Source organism: Talpa europaea, assembly GCF_964194135.1.
Source record: "Talpa europaea genome assembly, chromosome: 3".
NCBI classification, from domain to species: domain Eukaryota; kingdom Metazoa; phylum Chordata; class Mammalia; order Eulipotyphla; family Talpidae; genus Talpa; species Talpa europaea.
The window spans coordinates 15,853,474-15,868,552 of record NC_140069.1 but is presented as its reverse complement, the minus strand read 5'-3'; the positions used below and the strand labels follow the sequence as shown (position 1 = coordinate 15,868,552).

General features: G+C 40.4%; 1 protein-coding gene across 1 annotated transcript in view; it reads right to left on the bottom strand.

Annotated features, from left to right (window-relative positions):
* EXT1 (exostosin glycosyltransferase 1) overlaps positions 1–15,079 on the bottom strand; it is a gene marked incomplete at both ends in the record, with an annotated part of 264,824 nt that overhangs the window by 23,218 nt on the left and 226,527 nt on the right. Inside the window, 3 exons of the mRNA XM_084229290.1 lie at positions 4,922–5,041; positions 9,669–9,776; positions 11,300–11,393. Of these exons, the coding sequence (XP_084085416.1) occupies positions 4,922–5,041; positions 9,669–9,776; positions 11,300–11,393 (322 nt within the window). The remainder of the gene's footprint in view (positions 1–4,921; positions 5,042–9,668; positions 9,777–11,299; positions 11,394–15,079) is intronic.

The following is a 15,079-nucleotide window of genomic DNA, read 5'->3' as shown; positions in this document are numbered from 1 at the left end:
TTTCTGTGATCATTTTCTAGGTGTAGGGTTTTTTCAATGATTACATAGCTATAGCAGCATATATTATATATTATAGCTATCTTTCTAGAGAACAAATAGTATTCATAGTTTACTTATCCCAAATAGCCAACAATAGTTTACAAATTTTTCCATGCAATATGCATATTTATAAATAATTTTTTCCACATTTAGGATTGTTCAGGTCTTTGTCAAAGGATAGGCACACTTCCCAGTATGTTTCTATGTATTGCCAAATGTTTTTTCTAGAAGATTTCAATCAATTTGGCCCTCTCAAAGTTCGCAAGTGTAAAGATCTTAGTCCCCAAATAAAAGCTCATTTTATCCCTTTATGAATATCCAGTCCTCTCTGCTACCTCACTGGACCAGTTCTTCAGGACTCTAAGTGCTCACCCTATTGTTGTGGGGGGAAGAATCACATTCAGAGGTTGGGCACTTCTTTGGCTATAAAGAAAATCAACACATATACATTCATACACTTTTTTTTTTTCATTACAGCCACAAATGGCACCTTCCATAAGCATAATATTTCCTATTAATGTAAATTCGAAAGGAAGAAAGACAGTCTCCTAATTTTTCCTCTTAATGTGCCATCTGTTTTTTAAATAATGGACTATTGACTACAGGTTACAGACATTCTGTGTGGCCCTGACTCAGTCCTCTGACCAATGCAATGTCACCTCACACATGCAGTGCCACCATATGCCACCACGCTGTGAGCCGAAGCAATCTCTATTTCCATTACCTCACTGATTTTAACATTTTATTGTCCAAGTGCAAAGCAAGATCATAGTCTGTAGGTGCATGGTTAGGTAACAGAAGGAAAATAGATCGTACTTCATAAAATCCACTAGCCACTACACATGTGCCTTCCAAGCTACCATCAGCTGTTTTCATATAATTATTACAATCACATGCTCCTTTGGTTGCTCACCTTGATTGTCATGGGCTCCTGCGGTTCCACAGAGCTGGGTTTTGTTTTTCAATATTCTGACAAATGATAGAATCCATGAAGAATACATAGTCCCTGTTGTTACTCCTCAATTTGCACCAAAAAACTGAGCTCCAAAGATCCTACCTCTGGCTAAAGAAGTCTTTCATTCCAGGAGGCAGAAGTAGGAAATTTTAGTTAGACTAGAAACACTAGCAGCATCCCCAGTATTACAGAGTATGGCACAATGGTCTAGACTAACAACCTGACCCTGACATGGGGGAGAAGGGTGAGGTTCAACTCTGTCTACCTACAACTCCAAAGCTCATGATCTCCAAAGACCAAGCAATCTCCTTCCCATTGTCTAAAATACACCAAGCAAGGAAGACAGGCCCGGAATTCAAGAGTCTGAGTGTAGAATACCGCAAAGGAAGGAATCCTCAAATTCATGTTGTCTTAAGGGCAATTCTGAGCGATCTCCATGTCATAGGCACATCATCATGGAACAAAGGACATTTTGCCTAAATTCCAAACTAAGTGAGCATTTTTGACATGAGATATTTAACATTATTGTTTATAAGCACATTGGTTTTGCTTATTTGTGTATGTAAATGGTACTTTCTGCTATTTTCTCTGCTTTTCTATTTACACTGAATTCTGGGATAATTTAAATTCTGAGTTAAAAAGGGAAACTGCATGGTTTCTCCCATACAATTTGGTTGAGAAGTCAAATTGTTACAAGGCAATCTTGAAACTGTAGGAGAAGATTTGACAGTAGCTATAAATTTGAACCAAGTATATGGTTTGTAGTGTTTTTGAAACAACTGCTTCACTGAAGAACTGTATGGCCTAACTCCAAGGGGAAGAAGGACTTGCCAGGCACAGAGATGCAAACTGCTTAACTTAAGATCCTATTCTGATGAATAGAACACATCCAACTGTTATTACAGGATAATTGAGCACTATGACTTAATAGGCAAAACACCAGATCTATGCAATAAACCATACTCAAAAGAAATGTTAACTAATGAGGTATCATCTTTCATCTGGCAAATTAGCGAAGTTGTATACGTGTGTGTTTTAATTATGATCGTTACGGCTGACAAGAGTATAGCAAGAGAGGGTCTTCCCCAGATGGCTTGTGAGTCTAGACTGATACAGGCTTTCTGTATCAAAGTGTTTTGGCAATGCTAAGAGGAGCCGAAGAAATGCCCATACTTTTTGGCTGAGAATTGCCACTTCAGAGACTCTGTCCTAAGTATACATACTGAGACAGTCTCAGATACACGTAGAAAGTCATTGCTTTTGTAAAGACATCTATAGTTAAAAACAAAGAATTAGAAACAACATCAATTGCCTCCAGTAGCAGATTGGTTAAATTGAGCTTTTTGAGAAGATGGCACACAGGGTGAAAAAATGAAAACACATGTTCTAGCTCTGTTCAGTGGCTAACTAGCAGGGCAGATGTGAAAGGCCAGAATTACTCTCAAAGATGCATAAAGGAGGGATGTGAAAAGACTAAGGAAAAATATAATTTAAGAATTGGGATTAGACAGTAATTTGTCCAAAAAAAAGGGGGAGATTAGATCTTTTTTGAACATAGATTATATATATAAGAACAAATTGGACAAAACCACTAATTCAAATGGAATATTAGATAGTCATTAAAATACTTGTAGAAAAATAAAAAACATAAAACAACATTGACAGTGTTATTAAGCAGGGAAAAAAGGCAATGGGTTATAAATTATAGAAATAAAGTAAAAAATTATATTTATAACTTTTCATAAAATTGACGTGTATGTACACATGTCAACTATGATTTGTATGGGTAATTATGCTCATGCTGTAAGTATTTTCCATTATTTTCTAGAATGAATATGTACATCTTTGATAAAAAGTGAAAACCAAAATCAACTTGACATTCAACTTTGCTTAAGTAGGACCTTGGAAGGGCCTTAGATGGAGGACAGGATAGAAGGGTATCTATCACATATTCAAATCTGTTGCTATGAACAGGCGTGAAAAAAATAATTAGGGCCTGTCCTGGTGGCACAGCGGTTGAGCTCTGGGCTGCAAAGCTGCCTGCAGTCTTGGCAGCGCCGGTTTTGATTCCTGGCTGCCAGCAAGGGTCCCACATGGCACACAGACCTCTCCTGCCATGCCCGCTGCTCCCCTTAGCAGTGTGTTTCTTCAGTCTGCCTGTACTGTTCCCCATTCCAGCTCTGGTGAGTTCTCTCACCCTCCTGCACTTCTGACTGTACCCAGCGCTTGTATAAATAAATAAATAAAAATCTTTTTAAAAAAAATAATCAACTTCAACTAGAAGAGTTCTTTTAGAGGAGGAAGAGAAGCACGGTTGTGATAAGGAAGACCCTGGAAGCGATTCTGACCATGTCCTCTCCATGAATGGGGCCTGGGTCCTAAATAGCCCTTTTCATTTATTTCCAGGAAGAAAACAAGTGAACTATTCATGAGGATTCACTACAACATGCCCCCAGGTGAGTGGGGAGCCCCAGCTCAGCTGGGATATGTGTGTGCTCCAGTGTAACTGGGGCAGGACCAGCACTGCTCACATACCCAGGATGGCAAGAAAATAGGGTAACTCCACTTTTCTTGGTATTACTGACATCTCATGAAGTCTCCAAATTATATTAGCTTCTAGAGCAGTAATCACTTTTCCAGGGTACCTATTTCAAAAGTGAGACCACAAAAAAGGCACCCCCCCAAATCATTATGCAAACCCCAGAATAAACCCAGTGCTGTGTCTCACCAGGGACTGCCAGCTTTCCTTCCTGCAAGCCTATTATTCATGAGTTTGCAGTTTCCCAAAACTTTTCTTAGCTCTTTGTCTACTTTGGTATAGCCTCAGGCCATGGTTATTTGCTCCCCTTCCAAACATTTTAATCATCTCCATGCTTCTCTTTCTCCATCCTACCTTAAAAAAGGCAACTTGAGGATTGGCATCCATCTGCTTAGCTTTTCTACTTTCATAAAATTTAACACTTTTTGCAACCAATGGGGGTAATCTTGATTTTCTTCTTAACACCTACTTGCAACACTGATGCTATTCAGGATGCACGTGTCTTGGGAATTAATTTTGCTGTCCCCCAATGCTACTGGATTGTGTACCCAGTAAACTACAGTCCCCCCATGCTATCTGAAAGTAGAGCATTCCTATGAAAGCTCTTGTAAGTCGAAAGAGTGTAATAGGAAGAAGCAATTACCATCAATTTATATGGAAAATTTTTGAGCATTTCCAGACCCCCAAAATAACCTACCAAATCATACCAAATAACATGTAAAACCTAAAATAACATTAACATATAGTAAAAGCAGGAATGATATGCTAAATACATAGCCTGAGCCTGGAGGAAGGAGTTCTCAGGAAAGGATACCACTCCTACCGCTCAGTTGGGCTGCGAATGGCTGCTGCAAACCAAATGCTGTTTTCATTTTTGTCTAAAAGTGAAAATCCTCTGTGGATTTCTTTGAGTTATCAAAAACAGATACTAACATAAGCCCTTCCCTAAAGCAAAGTGGTGAAACAGGAACTCCTGGATAGTGAGGGATACCTGTATTCTTATTTTTAGAATGCTAGCTATTCCTCCCCACTTGCTCACTCTGTTTTCTAAATGAACTCCAGAAATATGTCTTCCAAGGTTGCCAGTGAGTGAGAATGACAGGAGGGCAGTCATTAGCCACATATCCTTGAAACGATCGAAGATAGAGCCAATCTCTCCATTAAGGAGTATGATTTTGCCTCGTATCAGTTTTCCTTCCGCGGATTGTCAGGAATGGAGGTATTGGCTTGGGCATGGCAGAGCAGGTAAAAGGGGGTTAACTGTCACATCCAAGTACTGAAAATTCAGTTTTGCCCCATTTGACCAATTACACATCATGGATAGCCAAAGAGAAGGCCAAGAGACACGTACAAAGGACCATTATTTAAGACCAAGTAGTTTCACTTACCTCTAGTGTAGTTAATACAATCTTCTCAACTGAAGAAAAATAAGCCTCCCACAAGAATTGTGTCTGCTGTCTAAGTGCTAGGATTTTATCCTGATGAATAGACCTGATTGTAGAAGGAATCTGTAATACAAGGTGAACACGTAGTAACTGTAACTGGAAAATGAGGAGATGCCATTTGATCAAGATAACCCACTTGGGTTGGGTTTTTAATCTTCATAGCATCCAGTTTCTAGCATACAGATATACTAAAAAAATCACCACCCCTTACATTGAAATGCCTTAAAAGAGGTGTCAGGTACAAAGAATGCTTACTGGAAATCAGTTTTAATGACTATTAATGCAAGTTATTGTTGACCTCTAAGATTGGGTAGCATGTTATCATTGTTTGCAGTGTTCCTATAGTATCAACTGTGTCTTTTCCTCTGAGCATCACACATCCTTCATCCTGCACTTGGGCCATCAAATTTAACAGGGAAGGAACTGCTGACCTTGAGGAAAGACTGAAAGACATCATCTCCCAAGCATTTCTAGGACATGCCATGCCAGGGACTAAAAATTATCTACAAAAGGACATTTTAGGGGAAGTCTTTGAGTCTCCTCATTCAGTCTGAATCTGGGGTTAATCATAGATACACCACCTCTCTCACCCTGGAGTTTTTCTGCTCCCCTACACCTCTCTTTTTGGCTCCAGCACTTATCACCATCTAATGCTATCTGCCAAGCATTTACATATGTTTAGCCATCATTGCTCTCTGTAAAGTTACAGGATTTTACAAAAGGATCTATGTCTTGTCCATCCTGCTGCACATTTTAAGACCAGGAGAGTAGTTTTTGTTAGTTAATGAAGAGCAAGCTGAAATGATTGTGGCCATCTGAAGTCACCTCAGGGATATCATTATTTTTACCAGCAATTTAGCTGAAATGGTTAAGCACTGGGACACAGGAGTGAGGTTCTGGGCTCTACCATCTCCTAACTTTCTTTGGATAATTTACTTCTTCTCTCAGAGTCCATATCCTTTTTTATAAAAGGGAGAGATTGTACAAAGAACATAAGGTTGTAATGAAGACCAGAGAAGTGCCTGGTACATGGAAAGCTTAATTACTACCACTAGTTAATTACTACTAGTAGCATCGTTATAATTGACAGAAGAGAGATGATAAAGTTGGACCAATTGCTTAATGACTGCTTGAGCACTTGCTTGATCTAGAGCTCTGAAATGAAATTTTCTGGGTTTCTGGTGAGTTCCCTGAGCTGGCTTCCTATCTTCACCTATAGTTCAAGGTCTATTTCACTTATGAGTCTATACTCTTAGGGGAGATTCCTTGTGATTAGCAACTGCCCTTTTGTTCTCACCTCTTTCTGCATGCTTGCCTCCCTAATGCGTAACTAATCAGACAGACATAGGGGCCCAAGCTGAAGTAGGAATGTTCTGTTAGCTGATTTAATAAGAAAGTTACCCAAGGCACTGTGACAAAGACTACATCTGAATTTCTACTGGAGGGGGAGGAAGTGGTAGCACAGTTTTTGATTCAAGACTATTCTTATGAGAAGCAACGAAACTGCTTCACAATAAGAACATAAGGACAAGCTCACTTTCCTTGGCTCACTTTCCTTTCCTAAATCTGTGCCCCAAAATATGTAATATGGATTTCCCACATTGAAAAAGCTAGGAAATAAAAGGTACAAGAGAAATACTGGCAGGTAAACATTACGCTGGAATCAGTGATCAAAGTCAAATGGAAGTAAATTATCCTTATAGAAAACTTTCAGAGAGTCTTGATAAGTCAAAAATTTATTTTGATCTATTCACTGAGAAAGTTGGCTAGATTGCCAAAGAAAGAATAGAAAAAAAATGTATCCTGCTCAAGTTCTTATATATACCCTCTTCAAAATGCCAATGGTATTTTCAAGGAGTCATATAGGTTGACTTCACAGTTTTATCATGGTCAAAAGGAACGAGTCTATTAGAAAACTACCAAAAGCTCTCTTTGTTATGTGGATTCCAGAAAAGTGAATAGGTTGTAGTCATGAAGGGAGAAATTGACAATCAGGGATTAACCTACCAAAGCATGCCCCCCTCTTACAGATGGTCACATCTTGATGTTATCACATCAATGTTCTACCATTTGTGGGGATGAGAGGTGTCTGAGAGTGCCCTGGAAGATAATTCCAATTGACTGAAAAGACAGTGCTCCAAGTCTTAATGACGTTTGTCTGTTGGCTATTAATCCACTTGTCCTGAGAGACAGGTATGGGAAAGTGATAAATTAATTGCAATTTGGCCGGATTGTTTTGAAGTTGCAGAACTCAATGAAGTCTTAATAAAAGGTCATGTACGATACAAAAAAACTAATGGAATCTACAAAAACAGATATAGGAAAGTAACATTAAGTTCTCTTGGTGACATGATGACAAGAATATATGCAAATAAAAACATCCAAGCTGTTCTAAAACAGGAAATGAAAAATTGTAACATAACAAAAACATTTCCCAGAGCAGACATTCAGGCTCTTTGCCAACACTTTAAAACCACTGTCAATGACAGTGCAGACACTGTTCAATACGGAGGCAGCTGTGCAATGCCAGCCTGCATGAGAGGGAAACACCAGCAAGCTTGGATGGGTGTAGGGTGAAAAACAAAATTTTCAGATCAAGCCAAAAAAGTTCAGAAGGTGAAAAATGTATCAAAGTTGGTGAAATGGTAGAAAGGTGAAAAATGTATCAAAGTTGGTGAAATGGTAGAAAGTGGACAATCATGATTAAGGATCTTGGAACATTCTCCATCTCAAAGACATACTCCCAACTTACATCGAATTCATCAGGACATCTATATAAATGGAGAAATTAGGACTTGTATATCTTAATCCCTTTACTGCCCAAATTTCCTTTTAATGAGTATGCATTATTTTGAAAATCAAAAGGAAGGGGAAAAGCAATCTGGAAAAGAAACATAACACTTTTGCTTGACTGTTCATGAGTAAATGTTTTAGACACACAGCATCTGAATATGGGGAGGATACTCCTAGATCACAATTCCTCTTTGGTGTGGGAGGTCCCAGGAGCCTGAGTAACAGACAGAAGGAGTGTTCTGGGAGCTGTTTTCAGCTGGACTTGCCTAAACTACAGGTTTCTCAATTACAGATATTTCACCTGTTACTTCGGGGAGAGTGCAGCATTACTCCACCAGTTAGCTGGTAGATTGGTCAGTGGCACAGAAGTAGAATCAACAAGGTGAGAAATTCAATTTTCTGGATAACAAATTACAACAAAAAAGCAAGGCTAGTTAAAAGAATCATCCCACAAATATTTTGTGGTAGTTCCAGATAAAGTACATAATGCCATCAAAGAAAAGCATTAAAACATTCTACAGTTTTAGAGAAAGGAATATGACAATTATGTTTAACTTGACACATTATTGCACATAGGACTTCAGAAATCAACTACTATTTCTGCCCCCAAATTTCTGTGTGTATTGTGTCCCCTTTCCCAAGCAGTTCTGGAGAGTTTAATATTTTTATTAGACACCTTGGTAGAAGATTAGTTTGCTGTGTGTGCATCAATTTCTTTCTGGGCCTTCCATTCTGTCTGACTGGTCCATAAGACATCTCTCTGCCAGTACCATACTGTTCCAATGGCTGTCACTTTGTAATTTACTTTGAAGTTAGGTAGTATGATACCTCCAGCTTTGTTCTTCTAGCTCAAGAATAATTTGACGATCAGGAGTCTTTTGTAGTTCTATATGAATTTTGGGATTGTTTTTCTATTTCTCTAAAAGATACCATTGGAATTTTGATAGGGATTGTATCTCTGAATTGCTTTAGATAATACGGATGTTCTAACACTATTGTCTTGAATCTATAATACCAGTCAATATGGATGAAACTTGGGGAATTATGTTAAGTAAAATACACTAGTTACAGAGAGACTAACACTGTACTTACATGAGCTATCTAAAATAGTCAGATTCATTATATTAAAGAGAAGAATGATGGTTGCCAGGAATTGGAGGGAGGGAGAAATGGCACTTACTAATGAGTGGGCAGAAAGTATCAGGTAAGCAAGATGAATAAGCTCTAGAGGTCTGAACAACACTGCAGTTAGAGTCAACAGTGGAGCACTGGCACTTAAAAATGTGTCAAGAGGTAGATGCCAGGTTAAGTAGTCTTACTACAACAAAACTAAATTAAAAAAAAAAAAATCCAAATGGTCATGATACATTAAAAAAAACAAAAACAAAAACATTTTTTTCCCACAGGCTGTTCTTTTAAATATAATGTTAAAGATAATGCTGATTCGGGCAGCCAAACTGGATCATTTGAACAAGGAGAACACTAATTATAAGAATCAACCCGAGAGACCACTCTTCTTTTGAAAATTAATCTGAAGGCAAATATAGAAACAGAAGCAAGGGATAGGAAAAGAGGGATGATACAAAAGCTCTCTTGTATCACTTCTAAAAATTCTGAACATGAAAGGAGCAGATAAACATCTCTTCCTAGAATCAAAGCTCATGTCCTTTATCTACAACTTTTCCTTTTCCAAACATATTCCCTGGACCTGGGCAGATTTTGTGTTGGAAAGTGAACAATGTCATATAAATGACTTCCTATTCACCATGACACAGGCAATTTTCTCCTGATAAAATTTCTTTTATAGACCTGACCTTTTGGATTCATCTTCTTTGAAAGTTTGGACGAAGGTAGCAATAATCCACTGATCTGTTGAAGGCCACAGCCCCTTCCTTACCTGTAATAACAATCTCTCATCGCCTATGACGGCAGCTTGGTTCCAATTAATCACTTCAGAGAATGGCAACTCCCATCCATTGCTGAGCATCACAGGGACACAGGCAGCCTGTGCAAAGGAAAGGACTTCATGAGTGGGGGCAGTGACAGCAGGAACCATCCCAAGCAGGGTTACAAGTAGCACAAGTTCAATTACTGGCAGTTCTTTATTGCCTGGATCCAGTCTGCTCAGGGCAGGAGAGAAGTAAACTTGTGACTTAACAGGTCACAGAAAGGCTGGATGCGTGCAGCTGAGATTTTGGTATTTGCAAGTCTTGTCCTAGAATGGTAAAACCCCATTCTATTCTAGTATATGGTTTGGCTGACCTTACTTTCATGAAGACGACTGGCCTCGTTGGAGAAGGTTTATTGATGTAACAAAATCTTTCACCAACAAAATGCTAGCATAAAACCAACCTTGAGCATAAACGGTTTTGTCAATGCAACTGCTACAATTCTGCTTGAGATGTGATTTACCCTGGTATCCTGAGAACCAGTGAGCAACACAGGGCTCAGCACGCCTGATAAAGCCCTTTGTGGATTTAACTACTAGGGGCTGTTCACCTTCCTCCCCACCGCTCTGCAGACACCTGACCTCGAACCTGTTCCCTTCAGCGTGGATGACCTGAACTACTTGCCATCCCAATGTGCTGTCTGCACAGGGATGTAACAGCCTGAAACCACAGACTCATGGCAAAATTCTGGCTGCACATAATTCATAATCCAAACCAGAGGACACTCTGCCCCACACCACACCCCAAGAGGCTGCGAGAACACTACCGGTGGAGTGCTTCGCAGAACACAGAGAGCACCTGAAAAGGGCTTTGAAGAGAAGGAATCTCTTGCAGGACAGAATGGTGGACATCAGGAAGCACAGGACAGACACAGACACAGCAAGGCGCAGAGCACAGCAGCGTGGAGACAAGGAGGGACAGAGGAAAGAGCAGAGAGCATGTGCTTTCTCGCAATCGGGGAAGGCTGGTTTCAACTTCTAATGGGAAACGTGGACAACTGAGGAGAAGGTATTTCTGCAGAGTGATGGGAAGAGCAGGGAGAAAACCACGCAGGCCTCGGAGCTGCAGCGGGGACCGTGGGACCGCTCACTGCAGTCTCGGGGTCACTGGGCAAATAAGTAGCACCGTGGCTCTGCTGGGTTTCATTTTCTGAATTTAGAGGAATCGACTGAAGACTGAGGGGGACTGACAATTTGGCCTTGGGGGTGTTGTACCAATAAGCCCTTTTCTTGGTTCTTAAAAGTGGCTTTCAGGAAAAGGACAGGGTCTCAGAAAGGACTGGGAGCAGGTTGCCAGCAAGTAATCAGATCTATTCTGTTTGCATTCTGTTTGCAAAGTTTGCTGAAGGTACATTCTCCGGGGTGGTGAAACCATTTAATCTTCTCATGTCCAATGTCAGGGTATAAATCTCCCCGTTCCCACTCATACAGATGTTGTTCTGATTTCCTTGGGAAAACAGACTTCAGATCTTCAAAGATAACCCACGCATTCTGCTGAGATCCCAGGAGAAGGGGCGAGGTTAAATCTACCCGTCTGCCAACTCCACTCCTCAGCCTTATTCTGGGATGGCGTCTCTTACCTGCAGAGCCTCCAGGAATCTGAAGGACCCAAGCCTGCGACCACGAGGAACCAGACAGAAAGTGGCGTTGTGCAGCATCTCCCGATAATCATACCTGGAAGGAGACGGGAGCTGTCAGCAGGGAAGACACATCAGGAGCGGGGGGTGGGGGTGAGGGAGGATGAACATCTGGGCACAAACCTACACAAAACCACCCAGAGCAACTGGGGAGCCACAGGGTGGGCAGCCCTCACATTTCCAGAGAGGGGGGCAGTTGCCCAAAGAAGAACAAACGTCCCCCTTCAGCTGGCAAGGCAGATGGGGGCTTTTGCAAAGATAAATGAAGGACAAGTCTGGTGGTCCTGACACAGCTTGGCTTGCCTAGTTTTTGCTTCTAAAACCAGGTTTTTGTGTTTTGTGACTTTATGGAATAGTTGCTCGCCCCCTTCCCCAAAGCTTAAACAGAAATTGCTACTTCTTGTTCTTTTTTAAGACCAGGTCAATCAGCAAAACCAAGACTGTTCTTATTTCCAAACCTCCAAAACCAGGTTATTAAAAACTATTCAAAATCTCCATGGCAGGCACAAAACATTTATTTTCTCCTTCCAGCAGTTTGTACACTGAACCAAGAACATCCAGTTGCCACAAGCACTCCCGCATAAGAAGGGTGGGCATGGCTTGTAGGGAAAAGGGCTGGTGAGACAGGAGCCAGACCAAGAAATGGGGAAAAAAGAATATTGAGAACAATGAGTCATGGCAGGTGCAGCAAACCGGACTGCAGAAGAGATGCTGTTTCTTTAATTCAAATACCATTTAATGATGTTACACTGTTTTCACACTTGTAAAAATGCAAAGTAAACATGAGTGGTGTGTGTGTGTTTGTTTACTCAGTGAAGTGCAGGGAAGATGACACACATTTCATTTTGTTTAGGGCTATTCCTTTAAAAATAATTTCCAGGGCCTCCCCTGGTGGCGCAGTGGTTGAGTGCTGGGCTGCGAAGCTGCCCGCAGCCTCTGCAGCACCAGTTCGATCCCCGGCCGCCGGGCGAGGGTCCCACATGGCGCGCAGACCTCTCTTGCTGCGCCCGCTGCTCCCCTCAGCAGTGTACTTTGTTGGTCTGCCTGTTCTGTTCCCCGCTCTGGCTCTGGTGAATTCTCTCACCCTCCCGCGCTTCTGACTGTACCCAGTGCTTGTATAAATAAATAAATAAATCTTAAAAAAATTTTTTTTCCACAAGCTCTTTCCTAAACACACACTTTCAAGTTCATTTAGAGTTTAAGAAAACTTGGGCAACTAGAAGTGGCTCGTGTCCTGCGAAGGCCCAGCTTCTCAGAGCTAAGATGGAATCACTCTCATTTTTCACGCGCTTGCCATACTCAGCAGACAGGTGTGACGCTGGCAGTAGCATATGTCACCAGCATTTTCTGAATCTAGTCGTCTAATTTAATCATAGCCCCAAGGCACTGAATTCCTCCCTCCTCTTTTTGGGATACTGATATATACATTTATATTTTTAAAGTCCATATCTATTTTTATATTCTCATACAAACTAGGCATATGGGAGTAAGCCAATTTTCAATTATACACCCGTCATTAAGAAAGGACTTCATGCAAAGGACCATTTGCTTAAACAAGCATGTACAACTAATTTGCACAAGATAAGGTCACCGTGAATGGATTAAGATGATCTCCATTGAGAATAAAATAAAAATCCTTGCTGCATTAATTAAACTACAAAAAACAGACTTAGGAGAAAAGTTTTTAAGAAGGTTCAAAGTTAGCTAAATAAAAAAGATATTAGATTATGATGGCATGGCTTCGTTTCCTCACTCAACAAAGGGAAGTAATTGATAATTATCTTCAAGTTCAACTGCTGCTACTGTCTGAATCGCTACCTAATTGATGGAGAAGCAGGAAACATGTGCACAGACACACACATACATACATAGCTGAAACTGAAATCTTTTATTATAAAAAGGTCAAATATATTTCAAACTACAGCAAAGTTTAATAAATGCCCAAAATAGAAAGCCCCGAGGGACCAGCACAGAAGGTCCTACCTCCTCATCATTAGGCTGCTAAAAATGTGAAAACCTATTAATGTTCTGGATTATAACAAGTTTCAGAGTTGCCAGTTGCAAATTTTACTCTAGCAAAGGAACAGAGGGAAAGGCAGAAAACTTAAGAGAAAAATTCAAATGACAGTCATACGTGAGTGTTGATTTTTAAATTCTTGTAGAGAAGGAGTATTTGCTGATACAGCAAGTAAAGTTTGAATGGTTGAAGCTTGTGTTCACACATATACGAGGTAATGGGAGATGTGGGGTAAGGCTGCTGGCAGAATCAGAAACCCATTAGGTAGCCTTGAGGTCTCTGGGCCTCAGTTTCCTCATCTGCAAAGTGAGCCAGTTGGACTAGATGACAGAAGATTATTTGAATATTCCACTGTTCCTTGTCATCATATCATAAGAAAGAAGAATGTCATTTGAGAAAGGTTTCCATAACCATTAGATGCATGTGTGTATAAATTTAGGTCTCTCGATATCTGCTTATATGTGTACAATGTATTTGCATATTCATACAGACACACAAAGGCACTACAGAACATATACATGCATAACATAAACCAGTGATTTTCAGACTTCTAACCATGAATGCTCAGCCCATTAACCAGCCTCTCTTTGGCACTTGGGGCAGTGAGCCTGTGAATTACCTATATATTAGAATTGAAGAAATGATACCCTGCAACGTAGCAGGGGAACAATGGTTTACCAGTTAGATCACATGCAGTACCCTCCCACTCAGCCCTTCTGTGGACCGACCTCTCTATTCAGATGTTCTCACATACCCCAAATCTACCTCCTAGGTTTACACTCATTCATGTATTGAGTTGTTCCTTCAAGAAATGCTATGTTTAGGCACTGTTCCAGGCCTGCTTATACTATGCAGAAAAGATCCTTTTCTAGTTATAGACCTACTAAAGAATCACCTGCTAATAAGATAAGGCCAATGAGAGTGGAAGGCTCAAATGTCCAGGAGGTGCTGTCATTACAAAAAACACTATGCAAGTCCGCTTCCTATGTGGCACACTCTCTCCCCAGATGAAAGAACAATTCAACAAGTGAAAATTTATAGCAACATTCATTTAAAGTCTCTGGAAATTATTTTAAGGGCATAATGTGATATGGAGAAACATTCATTTAAGAAAATCAACTCAAACTCAGAAGAGCAAGTCTGAGCAGCATCTGGGCCATTATCAAATCCAACCAGCTCTGCCTTAGGGATGCTCCATCCCCAGTGAGTATGACCAAGAGACGGGGCTCCCTCCCTCTAGTTCCCATCAAGAAAGTCAAAAGACAACCCCCTAGAAAGGAGAAAATATCTGCAAATCATAAATCTGATCTAGGATGTTGATCCAGAATGTGTAAAGAACACTTACAACTCAACAAGGAAAAGACAAATAACCAAATTTTAAAAAGGAAGGATTTCAATAAAGATTGTTTCAAAGAAAATATGCAAGGTACATATGAAAAGATATTCAACATTATTGGTCATTAGGGAAATGCAAATCAAACTACAAGGAGCTACCACAATGACTATCATCAAAAGGACAGGGGGCAGCAGTGTCGGTAAGGTCGCAGAGACAGTGGAACATAAATACAGGTGAGAGAGTAAATGGTACAACTTCATTGGAAAGTGACTTGGCACTTATTTTTCAAACTGAAAGTGAGCTTAGTGTATGACCCAGAGATTACACTCCCTGGGCATTTATCCCAGAGAAATGAAAACTTATTTTCATG